Source organism: Phragmites australis, chromosome 3 (assembly GCF_958298935.1).
Source record: "Phragmites australis chromosome 3, lpPhrAust1.1, whole genome shotgun sequence".
Classification (NCBI taxonomy): Eukaryota; Viridiplantae; Streptophyta; class Magnoliopsida; order Poales; family Poaceae; genus Phragmites; species Phragmites australis.
This window is the reverse complement of record NC_084923.1, coordinates 10053119-10067463: the sequence shown is the minus strand read 5'-3', so window position 1 is coordinate 10067463 and position 14345 is coordinate 10053119. Positions and strand designations below refer to the sequence as shown.

The window sequence follows — 14345 nt, the reverse complement described above, 5'->3', positions numbered from 1 at the left end:
AAGAATTCAGTGCGTATCAGCTACTTAATCTAGGGACTGATACATGAGACACAGGAGAGCCCAAGATCAGGGTCCTGACAGGCGGTGCCGAGTGCCGTCAGTACAACCCCAGACACAACATCCCAAGCTGCGTCCCATTGGTCGATACGTAGTCGGGGCTCCGCTCCTTGGTGTCCGCGCACGGAGGGGGGGGGGCAGTTGTGGCGCCGCCATCAAAGTTATCAAGATCATCACGCTTGTGGCCTGGACAATGGTGAAGATGGCGATGGTGAAGTCAGTGCATCGGTGGAGCTCGAGCTTTCGCAACGTCACACGGTCGCGGTTGGAGATGGGGCTTGCGGCACCGATAAGCTCTGGCTCCAAAGCTCGTGCTGCGATGGCTAGAAGCTCTAGCTTGGAGACGTGATGGCGGCATGGAGGCGATGTTTGCTTCGGCCCTGGAGCCCGTGCCGAGGCGACGGTGTGCTCTGGCTCCAGAGGTGGGGTCGGTCCGTCAAGGTGTCGGTAATGCTCCGGCTTCAAAGGTCCTTGACGCGGGGCGACTTGAGCGTGGAGGGGCATGTGCTTCGGCGTGGAGTCGGAGGGTGGCCTCTGGCGCAGGGAGCGGAGAGGACTCCGGACTGCAGAGCTCGGCCCTGGCAAGGAGAGCAGAGGGGTCTCTGAACTGCGGATCTTGGCCTCCGGCGAGGACAGCAGAGGGGTCCCCGAACTGCGGTGCTCGATCTCCAGTGAGGATAGCGGAGGGGTCTCTGAACTGCGGTGCTCGATCTCCGGCGAGGACAGGGGAGGGGTCTCCAAACTATGGTGCTCGGTCTATGGTGAAAAAAAACGGAGGAGTCTCTGGCGAGAAGAGTGGAGGGCTCTCCGCTCTGTGGAGCCAGGGCCGTTGTCCGGAGGCCGTCATCGTTTGTCAATCATGGCAACTCACGACTATCGTGCACAAGAATGGGAGCATACTAGCGATTGTGATGACGAACTTGCACACCCACGGGTGACGGTGGTCGCTATGCGCACGTCGTACCGCGCAGCAAGCCGATGACAGCGATGTCGATCCTACAGAGGGGTGCCACGGCATGCCATCAATGGTGACATCAAATTCGTGGTTGCCCCCACGCGCGTCGTGCCGTGCGACAAGCCCACGACAGTGACGATGAGCTCAAGAAGGGTTGTGGCCATCATGCGTGCGAAGGCGAGAGTGCGCTCGGCGCTCCAGTTTGTGAGGATACTCTCTGCTCCTATTCTTCCTCACGGAGTTTTTTTTTATCAGACCTCCCCACAGGTGACACGCTGTTAGGGCATGAAAAGGTGTCCAGAACAAAGTACAGTGAAAGTCTCGCTCATCAGAGAGGGTTCAACTTAGAGATGGCTTGCATCCTTAAGGGGAGGAAGAGAGAGAGAGAGCGTATCATAGGAGAAAAAATCTAGAGTCCTATTCTCCTGGTCCTTGAGAGATTAATTTATAGAAAGAATGGACAGAAAAAATTCATATCCTACTCTTAAAGATATTATGCTACAATTATGTATATAAAAGAATATTTAAGACTTTTCATCCTCTTACATATAATATGGTATCAGAGATACTAGATTACTACAGTGATACTACACGATATCATCTAAATATCTCAGACTGACAAGTTTTCCAAACATCTCCTCTTCTATTTCACCTACCCCTCGCATCAGCGGCTGCGAGACATCAATACGTGCCTTGACACGAAGGAATCTGCCAACAACCGAGCCATCATCATCCGCATCCACTTCCAAGAAATGAAGAAATCCCTCCAATCGCCTCCAATGCCTTCGCCAGTTTCCTTCGTCATCATGCCCAATGGTAGGTTGTGCACACGAACCCATACTGGAGTATGCGTAAATTGATGATCTTCTCGTCGGCGATCACCATCAACAGGCACAACAACCAAGAGATCACCGCCGAACTCCATCGCTCTCCTCCACCCCCCTGGTTGATTGAATGTGAACATGAACAAATTGCCCCCCATCTCCCTGCACTTGATGCCACTCTTGGGGCACCAGATTGGACCCAGCGCCTGTGAGATTCCATCAGCGTAACCAGTTTCTCAGAGAAGAGACAACCAACCGCCTATTTCAGAGCCCCCGACGCCCTCTTCATCCTTCCACGAACCCATGATTCTCGATCTCTCCGTCTCTGACAGCTTCAACACCCCCCCCCCCCCATCAAGCCATCCAACTCGTCTCCTCCGCTCAGAGCACCCAGCACGCGATCAGGGAAAACGCAGCTCCAGGCAGATAGTAAGAGACCTAGAGCTAACATTTTGGTGGAAACTATGTGGAAGTGGCCCGAAACCCTAGATCGGAGACCTAGGGTAAGGAACGTACTCCGGGTCGTGATCTTTCCATTTGGTCATACCTGTATGGTTCAGACTTGAGAGATCGTGTGCATCCATTCCCAGCCCATGCTTGTCCTGTTGTCCGGCTCTCGTGCTGAGGAAGCGGACAGCACTTTGACGAACACATGGAGGAAGACAAGGAGAGGTGGTTGGGCCGTCGTCGTGGGGGCTATTATGCACGTAATCCAATTTTAATTTTATCTAGCAGGAAAACAGCAGCTCCTAGTGGATTGCAATGTTGGCAGTACGTCTCAACCAGTATCCATGCTAGTCAGGGCTGTATGATGTAGTTTACTGGGCTCGTCTTGTTTGGAAAACCTTCAATCAGTTTCACTCTCAGAAACTCGTTTTCCACGCGGTCATCTATCGAGCTCGGAGCCCATCGATCAGTTCACGTTTCACTTTCACCACCACCGCCTCGTCAAATTTCGTGGCTCACCAAGCGGCAACACATCGCCACCACCGTCCGCCGGCGGTTTCCTTCCTTTCCATCCCATCAGGAGGCGACGCGGTTTGCAAGGTGTCGTCGGCAGAGCAGTGCAACAAGCGGAAGGCACAAGACGAACGACATCATCACCAAGCTGTTTGAGTGTTCTGCTTAATGCAAGTTCAGTTGCAAACTTGCCATGATTCAGAGGGACGCAGCAAGACGGTACGTGATGGTGTCCACCAAATCATCGGAGCATGCAGGCTTTTGGCAAAAGAAGAGCGAGCGGTCGCCGAAGGCCCGTGCAACGCGCATCTCCGCTGGTGCGCGCGGTTGTCGCTGTGCCCGTCACAGAAGGTCACGAAAATTTCGCGATTCTTTCGCCACGGAGGTGCTGAACAGACTGGGGGGCTTTCTCTGTTGTGTGCCTTTTGCTGTGGATGCTTCGTCGTGTGTAAGCTTTTATTGTCGAAACCGCGTGTGCGGTGTGCCTTGTGAGAAGTTACGCACGCACTAGCTGTAAGGATTCCTTGCTTTTTGCAACCGACATAACTTAATTACTCCTGCTACACAAAAGAAGTTAAGCGTGGATACATCCTAGCAGCTTGCCAGCTTCCACCAACTTATACAACCCTTTCATCGGTTGGACCCTGCGTTAGTCAGATTTCGTGCGCGAATCCAAGTTGTTCAAGCGATCATACTGTGACTCCGTAAGCGGGAAATGTACCCCCGTAACGGTGGAGAATTTTAAGTTGCCTGTGGCTGTGAAAGGAACAAGAGAGAACACCCCCGGGCGCCAGCCACCGCGCGCCTTCTGGCCTTGGCCCGGGCGCACGGCGTCGTGCGGTACAATGCCAGTGGGCGTGACGACTTCTCCACTCTTGCGGCCTGCGCTGCCTCGCTACTGTACATTTGGCCCATGTGCGCGATGGGCAGTCCGGCCGCGCGGTCTAGGGCCCAAGCTGTTGGCCGAGTAGCCAGCCGAGCATGGAGTTTTTTATTTTTTATTTTTATCATTGATATTTAAATAAATAAACCTCTGATGGTAATATTGCTATAAATAGACGTTTATCGCCCTAAAAGGGCTACAACCTTTCAAAAAGTGGTAAGATGCAATTTAGAATATTTATTTAAATATTGATGATAAAAAATATAAAAATAAAAAACTCGCCGAGCATGACCAGGACGAATCGACGACACGATTGCTGTAACATCACCAAAACGTCGGCGGTCGGTTCATTTCTAATAGCCCGTGGCAGGATTAACCGCTGAACTGCTGTGGTAGGGTTCTATCAAGCTTATTCTATGTGGAATCGATTCCTCGTACAAGCCTCGTTTAAGGAAACTTAACTGAGAACAGGACATGGCAAATGACGAACCCAATGTAGCTAGCCAAATGCACTTACATGGCACATTCCCCCCATACTGCTGGCATGTTATATAGCATAACGTGGCACAGCAGCACTACACTTCGCAACGGGGTCCTTTAACCTTGCAAACCCGTACTCCTTTAGCTTAGCTTGGTTGAGTGCAATGGCCCCGTTCACTGCACAATGCTTTTCGTGGGCTCATGGCATTTGGATGTCTCATTCTCCTTCGTTCCACATCTTCCAGTAGGCGCCTGACGCGACGTCCTCGCCCTTGGCCATACAAACCTCTCGGGTGACCTGATGGAGCCATGCATCCGCAGTAAACTTGGATTCTCATAGAACACCTGTGCAGCGTATCCAGGTACAGCGATAGGGAGAAGGGCAATGAGCACTGGAGCTCAAAGAAGTATGCTGCTACCATTACAAATCCATTCCTGTCTGATACATCATAGAACGGTGATTTTTAACAGAAAAATGCGTGTCTTCGAACGTAGTGTTGTCATTTGAACGTCGTGGTCGAGGGCTGACGAACAGAATTCGTGGGCGGCGATAAGGGAGCACATGCATGTCAATCACAATTCAGGAAAGAAGGATGCATGCACATCATCACATGGATGGACGGAGATAAAAGGAAGGATGCACAAGCAAAGAATTCAGTCTATTACGGTGGTCAACTACCCAAGATGGAACTTCGTATTGGGCACCATGTTTAGATCTGAACCACATGCAGCTGATGATGCTAGTTACATCATTCCTGCACATGCATCTGTGTACTGTCTATAAAAAGCCATATGATATGATGCAAGCATTGTACAGAATGGAAGCTGTACATATCCCCCAATATTTATATACAGTGACATAACATGCTGAATAAAATCATGTCAAAGCCTATGTTTAACTGATGATCGCCACACCCATAACTTGAAACCAAACCTAATTTTGCTTGATTCAAACCATCAAGACGATCATACAGATTGAACCATTATATTGCAATCGCAAATGACGAATTTGTAAAACTATCAGCAAGGTTCATCATGACTAAGTACTTCATCTAAAAAATGCTACGTCTGGTACGAAACAGGGTCAATCGAAGTCATTCAACCACCACATGAGAAACTACAAGTGCACTCTACACAGACTGATATGTAGAGTAACATTTTCTGCTGCGATAAACGGTGACTGCAACCTGTGCTTCTGCATGCCTTGATCTGTAACATGAAATTTATTTTACATGATCCCTCACAAATTGCAGTTAACACGATAAAATGTAACATCACGCAATAGTGCTGAACAGGACCTCAACAGTTCAATTTCATCCTGCTGGACTGCTGGAGTCCATGTCCAACAGTATCTTAATAGGAGAGTATGGTGCAAATAGCAAATAAGATCTTAAAGAACACATATTGCAACTTACTTAGTCAACTAGTACAAAAAAAATCACCTTACTGGTCAGTTCCCACTAACACCACTAATCTAATCCCACCCCCCCCCCCCCACCCACCCAAAGGAACAAGTCGTCCTTTTGTGCTTCCTCAACAATTATAAACCCATGCTGCCGCATTCAACCCATACACATATAAAAGCGTAGGCATAGTTTCATATGGCACATCAGGTCTATAATCAGAAAGCTAAGAAAGAAAATTCTAGCACTTCAACTAAAGCATTTATTTGATTACTTCAAAATTTCGAGTGATGTATTTGACCCCAAACAAGAGAATTTCTAGACCACAAAACATAACACAACTCTAGCAATGACAGTAATAACTAACCGAAAAGGCATACATTGTGGTAAGACTGACGAGACAAGACAAAGCAACTGAATTGAATTCAATAACAGAATGGTTTATCATCATATGACCTGGACATACATGGTCAATTTTCGCCAAAGGATACACTGGATTTTAAGATTCACATGGTCAAAACAGGTTTGAAGCACAGCTGCCCAGCCTATGCACCACCACACAGAAAAGAAGCATGCATAGCAGCAAAATAAGGAACAGGGAGAAATTGCTGATCATGGCTACTTCAAATGAACATAAGAAAAAGAGTCATGATGTAATTAGTTCTGCCCCGTGGTACAAAATGTCACTAAAAGAATCTATCATAGTCTTTGCAACAGAATGCCTGCCTCCAAAACCAATGAAAAATCCTCTGAACAATGTCATCCTAAGAACCAAAGGAAGTACGATTGAGTGCTCAGCTATGAGGTAGCAAAGAGAAGCAGCAGTTTTTGAATTATACCTATTGGCTATTTCTTAACTTCTGTTCGCCTTTAAGAATGTGCTGAACAAAATAAGCCTCTCAATCTGATGAATTAAGAACTGGAAGTAGAACTCTGATACACACCGTCAGAAGAGGGCCACGAAGAAACTGAATCGCCAGTCATCTTGCACTGCTCGAGCTGCCGTTCCGACCACGTGAACCCTTGGCATTGCTACTGCCACGCTGCTTCTGCTTCTCAGCCAGTTCAGGATGGTAGTACTCAAGATACCACCGCACAAACTTCTTGAGCCCTGTTTGGAGATCTGTGGACGGCCGATATCCAAGCTCCCGCTGCGCAAGGCTCACATTAGCGTGCGTATATGGCACATCCCCGTTCCTCGGCATCTTGACAACCTTCCTCACAGCCTTCACCTTGAGCAACTTCTCCAGCACATCCACTAGCAGTGTCACCGGCAAAGGAGAAGTGTTCCCCAAATTGTATGTCCTGAATGGTGCTGGCCCTTGCTTCTTGCCTCCACTGCCTGTGCTTGGTCCAGCTGTATCCAATGCCGCTACACACCCCTTCACAATGTCATCAATGTAGGTGAAATCCCGGGAAATCGTAGTCTGGTGCGCGCCTCCCGCACTCTCATACACCGTAATCGGCCGACCAGCAAGGATGTCCCGGGTGAAGAAGAAGTACGCCATGTCGGGACGCCCCCACGGCCCATACACAGTGAAGAACCGGAGAGCGGTGAGTGAGAGCCCATAGATGTGGTTGTAGACATGAGCGATCTCTTCACCGGCCTTCTTGGTGGCTGCATAGAGAGAGGCTGGTCGATCCGTCCTGTCATGCTCGCAGAAAGGCACATGGGAGTTGAGCCCGTACACTGACGACGACGACGCCCAGACGATCGCCGGCTGAGGGCTGGCCGCGCGCGCCGCCTCGAGCAGCGCCACAAGACCGGCAACGTTGGTGCGCACGTAGGACATCGGGTCAACGAGCGCGTGCCGCACGCCCGCCTGCGCGGCGAGGTGGAGGACGTGCGTGAACGGCACGACGTCGAACAGCTTGGCGAGGAGCTCGGCGTCTGCGATGTCACCGTCGACGACGTAGACCCCTGAGCGGGCGAGGAGCGCGGCGCGCCCGCGCTTGAGTGCCGGGTCGTAGTAGTCGTTGAAGTTGTCGAGCCCGAGTACGCCGTCCCCTCGGCGGCGCAGCGCGGCGGCCGCGTGGCAGCCGACGAACCCCGCTGCGCCCGTGACGAGGATGGAGAGCCCCCGCGTCCGCCTGACGCGCGCCGACGCCCGCACCCTCTTCTCCCAGGCGGCGCCGCCCCAGGAGGCGGTGGACGAGGGGGGCGTGTGGAGCGAGCGGCGCGGGGACTCGGGCGCGGCGCGCAGGGCCGGGGCGGCGGAGGGGGAGAGGAGAAGGAAGGCGAGGAGGAGCGAGAGGGAGCAGATGGACCAGAAGGCGAGCTTGGAGAGGAACGAGGGGTGGTGGTGGTGGCGCGGGGGCAGGCGGTGGTGGTGGTAGTGGTGGAACTGAGTCTTGACGGCCGCCGCGCCCGCCGAGCCGGGCGCGCCAGTCAGCTGGGGCGCCATCCCCTCGATCCGCGGCAATGCGGCTGCTCCCCGGGTCTCGGGGTCTGGGGTTGGGATTGGGGATTGGGTCCGCGGCGGCGCTTGGGCTTGGAGAGGCCTTTTGCTGCTGCTGCTACCGTTTTATCGCGAGGGATATGGTTCGCCGTTGCTCGGTTTTGGGGGATTTGGTTTGCGGGGCGCTACATTGGGGAGAAATAACGGGGATTCTTCCTATCTCTTGTTTACCCTTTTGTTTTACAGTAGATTTTTAGGCGAGTTTCCTTTCCACGGGTGCATGGTGTCGGTGCGAATATTCCTTTTAAAAAAAATTAAAAGCAACACATGTATGCTTTATTCTTATAACATACATACCTATTTATTGCTGAAAATATATAAAGCTGCTTACGAGTTTGTACCAATTTGTTTTTCTAAAATTTGTTTGTAGCAAAATTGTTTACAAATTATTCTATTTTTGTTAAAATTATGGAGCAATTAAATCTAATATTGTCTTTGAATAGTTCTAATTTGTTAACAAAATTTGTTAAACACCTGATCTGAATTGGCTTAATATGTTCCTTAAATTGCTTATGGATATATTGTAATTTGCATTTCCATTTTATTTTTTATTTATCACTAAGTGAACAGTAGTGTCCATTAAAGAAACAGTAGTGCTTTTGACGAGGATACCACGATCCCCATTGGGGGAAAAAAAGAGAGCGATCACAAATGCCGAGTGCCGTTGTTCAAACGCATTCTCGCTAGAGCTTCAAAGGCTATCACCTGTATTTAAAATCTTTACACGTTTTGGTATAATACCATCTGATAACCATTTAAACTTTTAAGTGCTTGTAAAATCATAAAGGCAGGTATAGTTGCAGTGCGATTTTCTCTTTGTTCTTTTGCGCCTTTTGAAAATTAGCGGGCCGTGCCGCATCCTCCCCTCGTGGGGACCTAACCTAGCAACCAGGTGCCGTCAAGATTTTGCTCGGTTTTGGTTGTGGGGGAGGAATGGAGGACATTCGGTTAGGGCTCAAATCTTGACCGATCGTTATCATCTTCGTCTGGTTAGATTTTCTAGAAGCTAGGGGTTGAATGGTTCGTGGGGTCGCGCGTGGCATCGGTCCTCTTTACGGAGGGTTGTAAGTTGCATCATCATAAGATTAGGTTAGAAACATAACTCTTTATATCTTTTACATATATGGTCTATGTCGATTATTTATTCTTCTTATTTGATATTTATTTATATGTTAACTTGTTTCATCTATTTATGATTTTTTATCTATCTCATTCAACATGAATTTTAATATAAATAAACAATCTCAATAAACCATACGTCTGTATGACTAGTGGAATTTTAGTGTGTCATCTACGGGTGTATTCATCTTTGTGCATACTCGTGTTTTGCTTCGTTTTGCATACGAGATTTTGTCTAGAAATAGATTATCGAGTAATGGTAGCATGATCATGGCTCAACGGTGCAGCTCTAGACGCTAGCTAGCTGTGAGTGACAGGCTGACAGCTGGGGAGTATTCGCCGTAATGTGCACTCACATGTGCGTTGAGTGACTTCTAAGTCGTCCTGCTACTACGAAATAGTGTACAAACTAAGTAGTGACACTCAAGCAAGATATCTTCTCTCGTTAAAAATGTGATCCTACTATCCTAGTGCGAGTACTACATGTAAAAGATTTGACAAGTGACAGAGGTTATACTAGGTTATGTTTTTTTTTTCTAATTTTATTTTTGCTGCTATCAAAAACAAAAAGCTATAAACTAGAGCGAGTTTTGAAGGAATGATTTTTGAGAAGTTAGAAGTATGTTCCTAAGAAAAATAAATTAAAATAGAGAAACTTAATAAGAGATATTTTTTGAAAAGTTTTGTGCTAAGAAGTCAAAAATTTATTATAGAAACACCAATCTACTTTTAAAAGTAACTTTTTAGACAAACAAAACATATTTAAAAAAAATAAAAATAGAAGTCCAAACAAACATTTACTTTATCATGACGAAATAGAAACGATATCGATTTGCCCCGCGCTGGAGTACGTGACGGGGTTAATCATCTGCCTTAACCGCGAAGCGTCATCGGACCAATAGATTAGGTTGCAGGTGGGCGGTGCTGCAGAGTTGAACACCAAGTTCCACACTGGATCTGATGATCTGATCTCATCGCACACGTATGGAAAGATTCCATGAATCTTGTCAGTCAAGTCAGTTTTCCCTTTTCATTTTCTGCGACGATAGTACACACCTGGAAGCTTATCACTCTGGCCTGTCTAATTGACAATGGACCAGATCAACATCATCCCGATGCTATTTTCGTACCGAAAAAAGAATTCCTGGCATCTCTCGAAAATCGAAATACTGCAGCCAGGAGCCCGTGATGCCACCGGTCAACGCCTCAACGGAGCCGGAACTGCCGTGCTTAGCTGTGTGACTGTGACATGCTATGTCTGCGCGCAAGACGGTGAGCGCAGGCGCGCCGCATGCAGCCCGGGGGGTCGCACTCGGCTGTCTTCGGCGGCGGCGACGCTTGACAGCAGCAGGTACCATTCCCATCGATCTGTCTGCTAGCTTGCGCGTTGTTTTCGTATGGCCGTGGCCTGTGGGCTGGCCGGATGCATGACTCTGCACGTCCGCGCACGCAGTTGCCTTAGATTAGGTGGCATCAACCCGTGCCCATATGGCCAGTGGGCATATGAAGGATGCATGAATGGGGTGGCGACTATGGCAACTACGCCAGGTCATCTGAAGCTCAGAAACCGTACCACCTAACCTATAACACATGCAATACCTACTATATAAAACACTAGTAGTTCTCACCTCTCCCACTCCCCTATCTAATAAAAGGCAAAATAATCAATTTCATCCCTAAATTTTATTCAAAAACTCAAACTATCAAATCAGCCAATTTAATCTTTGAAGTGCCTATTTCCGGCCAAGAACACCCTACTGGCGCGACACGCTGGCCGGCTGAGGGTTCTAAAGCATTGTGAAATGTTAATTATACCTTTGCTTCATTTGAAACTCGTTCTTTCTGATGTAAATATGAAAACGTGTTAACTGAGTGCAAATTATATTATCCATACGAACATATGTGTTTGTAAACTGATCCTAAGCAAGTAAATACATGTTTCAGTTCCCAGCCGATAGTTTTAACAATAGTAGTGTTCAAACAAGCATATCCCACCTCCAGGGTTAACACATACAGTGTTCAAGCATAGCTGATGTGCTTGTTTGAATACTACTATTGCTGAAATCATCAGTCAGAAACTGAATGCTAGCTTTACTAAATTCAGGACCAATTTACAAACATATATGTTCACGTGAACTATCACTCTCTTGTGGATGAAAAGATGCACTCCCATGTTTTCATATCTACATCAGGAATATAATGAACATTTCACAAAGCCAATGTGATAGTTCAAGGACTAATTTGTGCCTGAGCAAAGTTAGGGAATAAAATTGGCTATTTTGCCTAATAAAAAGTTTAAAACCCCTAAAATTCAATAGTGTATCCACTTTTACCATTAGCCATTGTATCAACCAATACAGAAGCGAACACAAACACTGATCGAAACACTAGTACCCGATACTCCAAGCATGATCAACAAGAGAAACAGCACTCGGCAATGGAACTGATTGACTTGAGAAACCAAATAACTGTCTGAATCGAAATTTCCAGTTGCACAGCCCTTAGATCAGACAGACAGATATAATAGGATATAGGGAGGCGGACAAGTCTGGAATGTCTTACAAGCACGCGAGGGGACCACAAAAATAGCAACAAAGATGTAAATAGTCTACGACATTGCTGAATTGCACGTCATTACACATCTGCGATTGTCACCTCAACCTCGACGCCAGGCTCAATGGTGATGGAGGTGATCTGCTTCACCACATCTGGGGAGCTGATCAGGTCGATCACTCTCTTGTGGATGCGGAACTCAAACCGATCCCATGTGTTTGTTCCTGATAAAAAAAATAGAATGACTGGTCAATTTCAGGACTTAAGAATCCATTTCTGTATGTGTCAGTAACTGAACCACAACATACTATCAAAGTATCATTATATTCACCATCTTGACCACCAGAAAATATCAACAATGACTCGATGGTACTAGAAAGGATTAAACAGGCCTATTTGTAAGCATCCAGAAGGTGAAATCCTCCCGTGGCTGATGAAGTTTTGAACCTTTATTTTCTTTTTCTAATATCCATTGAAAATTTGTGCTCTAATACTCTGAGCTACAGGCCCACACCGTCTCAACTGGATCTCTTCCCCTTTCATTCTGGAGTGACGGAGGGATCGTACCATTCGATACGGGGTTACCTCTACCTTAGCCCCGCTTTGAGACAGATAACTAAGGCACAAACAGGAAGCAACAAAAATGGTATATCACAGTACAAGCTAGTTATACTAATTACAAAACCAGACTGTAAACAACAATTTGATGAAAAGAATTACCTTCAGAAAGCATGGGCCCAGATACACATTAGGATTGTCAACAAAAAAATCAATTGAAAGAAATGATCTCAGACAGCAAACCAGTTAAAATGGAAAACAATGATGTAGCCATACAAACAGACACCCTGCCGACCAAAGCCCCAATTGATGAAGATACCATCCAGTTGTTAAGTGGGGCACAACAACAGACAAGAGATGATTGCATCCATTAGGACACACTAAACTCACTAGCACTAAAACTAGTTGCTCAAGCGCAACTTACAAAAACTCCATCAGTCCAATTCACTAAAGGCAAGGCACAATCATTTAGCAGCACAGAGAAAGGAAAGAGCTCAATACCTTCACCACAAGGGGACTTGCGGGTGGTGATGTGGAGAACCTTAGTGGGGATCCTGACAGGTCCCTTAACCCTCAGCTGCTTGTCCTTGGCTCCCTTCACCAAATCTGCACAAACTGAAATGTACCAGCAAACCCGCAAAATGATAAGTTCGATGACCTTATTGAACCAAAGTCTACAACAATAGCTCGATACCTCATGTTGCAGCTTGCTGCATAACAAGTGACCTAAGTACGGTTTACACCCTAGCCATTAGTCAACTTAATGATACAAGATACTACGACAGCACAAGCACATAAACAAGTATCTGATCAGAAACCAGAATACATGTGAGAAAAGGCCCAAGGAAATCAGTCCCAATATCACTTCCCAAATCCTTCCATGCCACCCAACTCAACAGACGCAACATTTTGGCTGCACCGCTTCTGCACAACAACACAGTAAATTGGACATGGGAGATTCGTCCAGTTGTGCAAAGCAACAGTTGCGATAGGAAATATACACGCACCCAGCAATCCTAACCAAGGGCCAATTGCCTAAAAGCATCAGTAAATTACAATACTAAAACAGTTTTTTACATGTTCTCCAACCCCCGGTTAGGCTAAGCCAGAAGTTCGACAAACAGATCTAAAGCATAATAATATAAACCAATATAAATCAACAGATAATAATAGCCTGCAAATCAGTATACTTCATATAAGCAAGTTAGCTACACAACTTCAGAAGATCAGATCACGAAACAGGGGTCTGGAGTTTGGCGTATACCTTTCTCCAAGTTCTTTACGTTCTTGGAGGAGAGGGTGATGCGGATGCGGTTGAGCTGCAGCTCAGGCGCACCCTCGACGCCCAGCTTTCCCTTGAGGCCGCCGTACACCGCCGCTGCTGCCATGATGCTCCTGCGCTATACGGAAAGGGGTCTTCTCTTCCTCGCTCGTCTGCTCGGGGAGGCGGCGCGGCTGTAAGCTAGGGTTTTCGCCCGCGGATGGGTTCGGGTCTATTTATACGACCAGTGGACGGGCAGGCCCAACTAGAGCCAGCCTTCCGACGGCTCATCTAGTTTTTTTCTTAGAATTATATATATACACATATTTTTAATATTTGCAAAATTACAGTGCGTTCCAAAATTTTACAACAGTAGTCTATCGTCACCCATTCATCGAGCGAGTGCCACCCCATAAATGGGTCATATCTTATGGGCCTTGTCGGTCAAAATTAAAAATAGCGGTGACATGAACATGTCTCGTTCGTTCATTGAGGCGAGATCTTGTAGTCGCCTAATGAATGAGCGACACCTTAGTCTCACCCAATGGTTAGGCGATGAACGCGAGACACCTTGTTTGCAGCCTCTGCGGCTTCCATGCACATCCATTTTTTTGTTGTATATTCGTTCAGTGCCATTACATGTTTCTTACGATATTTTGGATATCTGAATTTTACAGAAACATAAAGTTGAACAATATTATTTTAATGAGAGTTGCAACATACACAATGGTATATATGGTACACGATCATTCTAATCTAAACAAATACTATGTCTAAACCTGCCCTCACATCCCAGGCACAATGACGCAATTATCAGGGGCTTTAGGGAATGT

The 14345-nt window shown here is 47.0% G+C and overlaps 2 protein-coding genes across 3 annotated transcripts; both read right to left on the bottom strand.

Annotated features, from left to right (window-relative positions):
- Nucleotides 1-5128: 5128 nt before the first annotated feature.
- Nucleotides 5129-8158, bottom strand: LOC133912050 (UDP-glucuronate 4-epimerase 3-like). Of its 2 annotated transcripts, none has more exons than XM_062354596.1 (2): nucleotides 6402-8158; nucleotides 5129-5368 (listed from the first exon to the last, which is right to left on the bottom strand). In XM_062354596.1, the coding sequence occupies exon 1, from the start codon at nucleotides 7965-7967 to the stop codon at nucleotides 6543-6545; it is 1425 nt and encodes a 474-aa protein (XP_062210580.1). In that variant the 5' UTR covers nucleotides 7968-8158; the 3' UTR covers nucleotides 5129-5368; nucleotides 6402-6542. The 2 variants fall into 2 exon arrangements, with proteins under 2 accessions (XP_062210580.1, XP_062210579.1); XM_062354595.1 differs by lacking the exon at nucleotides 5129-5368 and adding an exon at nucleotides 6191-6326.
- Nucleotides 8159-11587: 3429 nt separating this feature from the next.
- Nucleotides 11588-13732, bottom strand: LOC133912049 (small ribosomal subunit protein uS10y-like). Its single transcript, XM_062354593.1, has 3 exons — nucleotides 13516-13732; nucleotides 12753-12866; nucleotides 11588-11917 (listed from the first exon to the last, which is right to left on the bottom strand). Exons 1-3 carry the CDS (start codon nucleotides 13637-13639, stop codon nucleotides 11775-11777), a joined length of 381 nt encoding a protein of 126 aa, XP_062210577.1. The 5' UTR covers nucleotides 13640-13732; the 3' UTR covers nucleotides 11588-11774.
- Nucleotides 13733-14345: the final 613 nt, after the last annotated feature.

Bases quoted from the DNA above. Each gene is read 5' to 3' on its own strand.
- LOC133912050 (XM_062354596.1), bottom strand. From the start codon at position 7,967: ATGGCGCCCCAGCTGACTGGCGCGCCCGGCTCGGCGGGCGCGGCGGCC.
- LOC133912049 (XM_062354593.1), bottom strand. From the start codon at position 13,639: ATGGCAGCAGCGGCGGTGTACGGCGGCCTCAAGGGAAAGCTGGGCGTC. The intron at 12,867-13,515 runs GTATACGCCAAA...GGTACATTTCAG, and splicing joins CGTAAAGAACTTGGAGAAAG to TTTGTGCAGATTTGGTGAAG. The intron at 11,918-12,752 runs GTATTGAGCTCT...TTTTTTTATCAG, and splicing joins CAAGTCCCCTTGTGGTGAAG to GAACAAACACATGGGATCGG.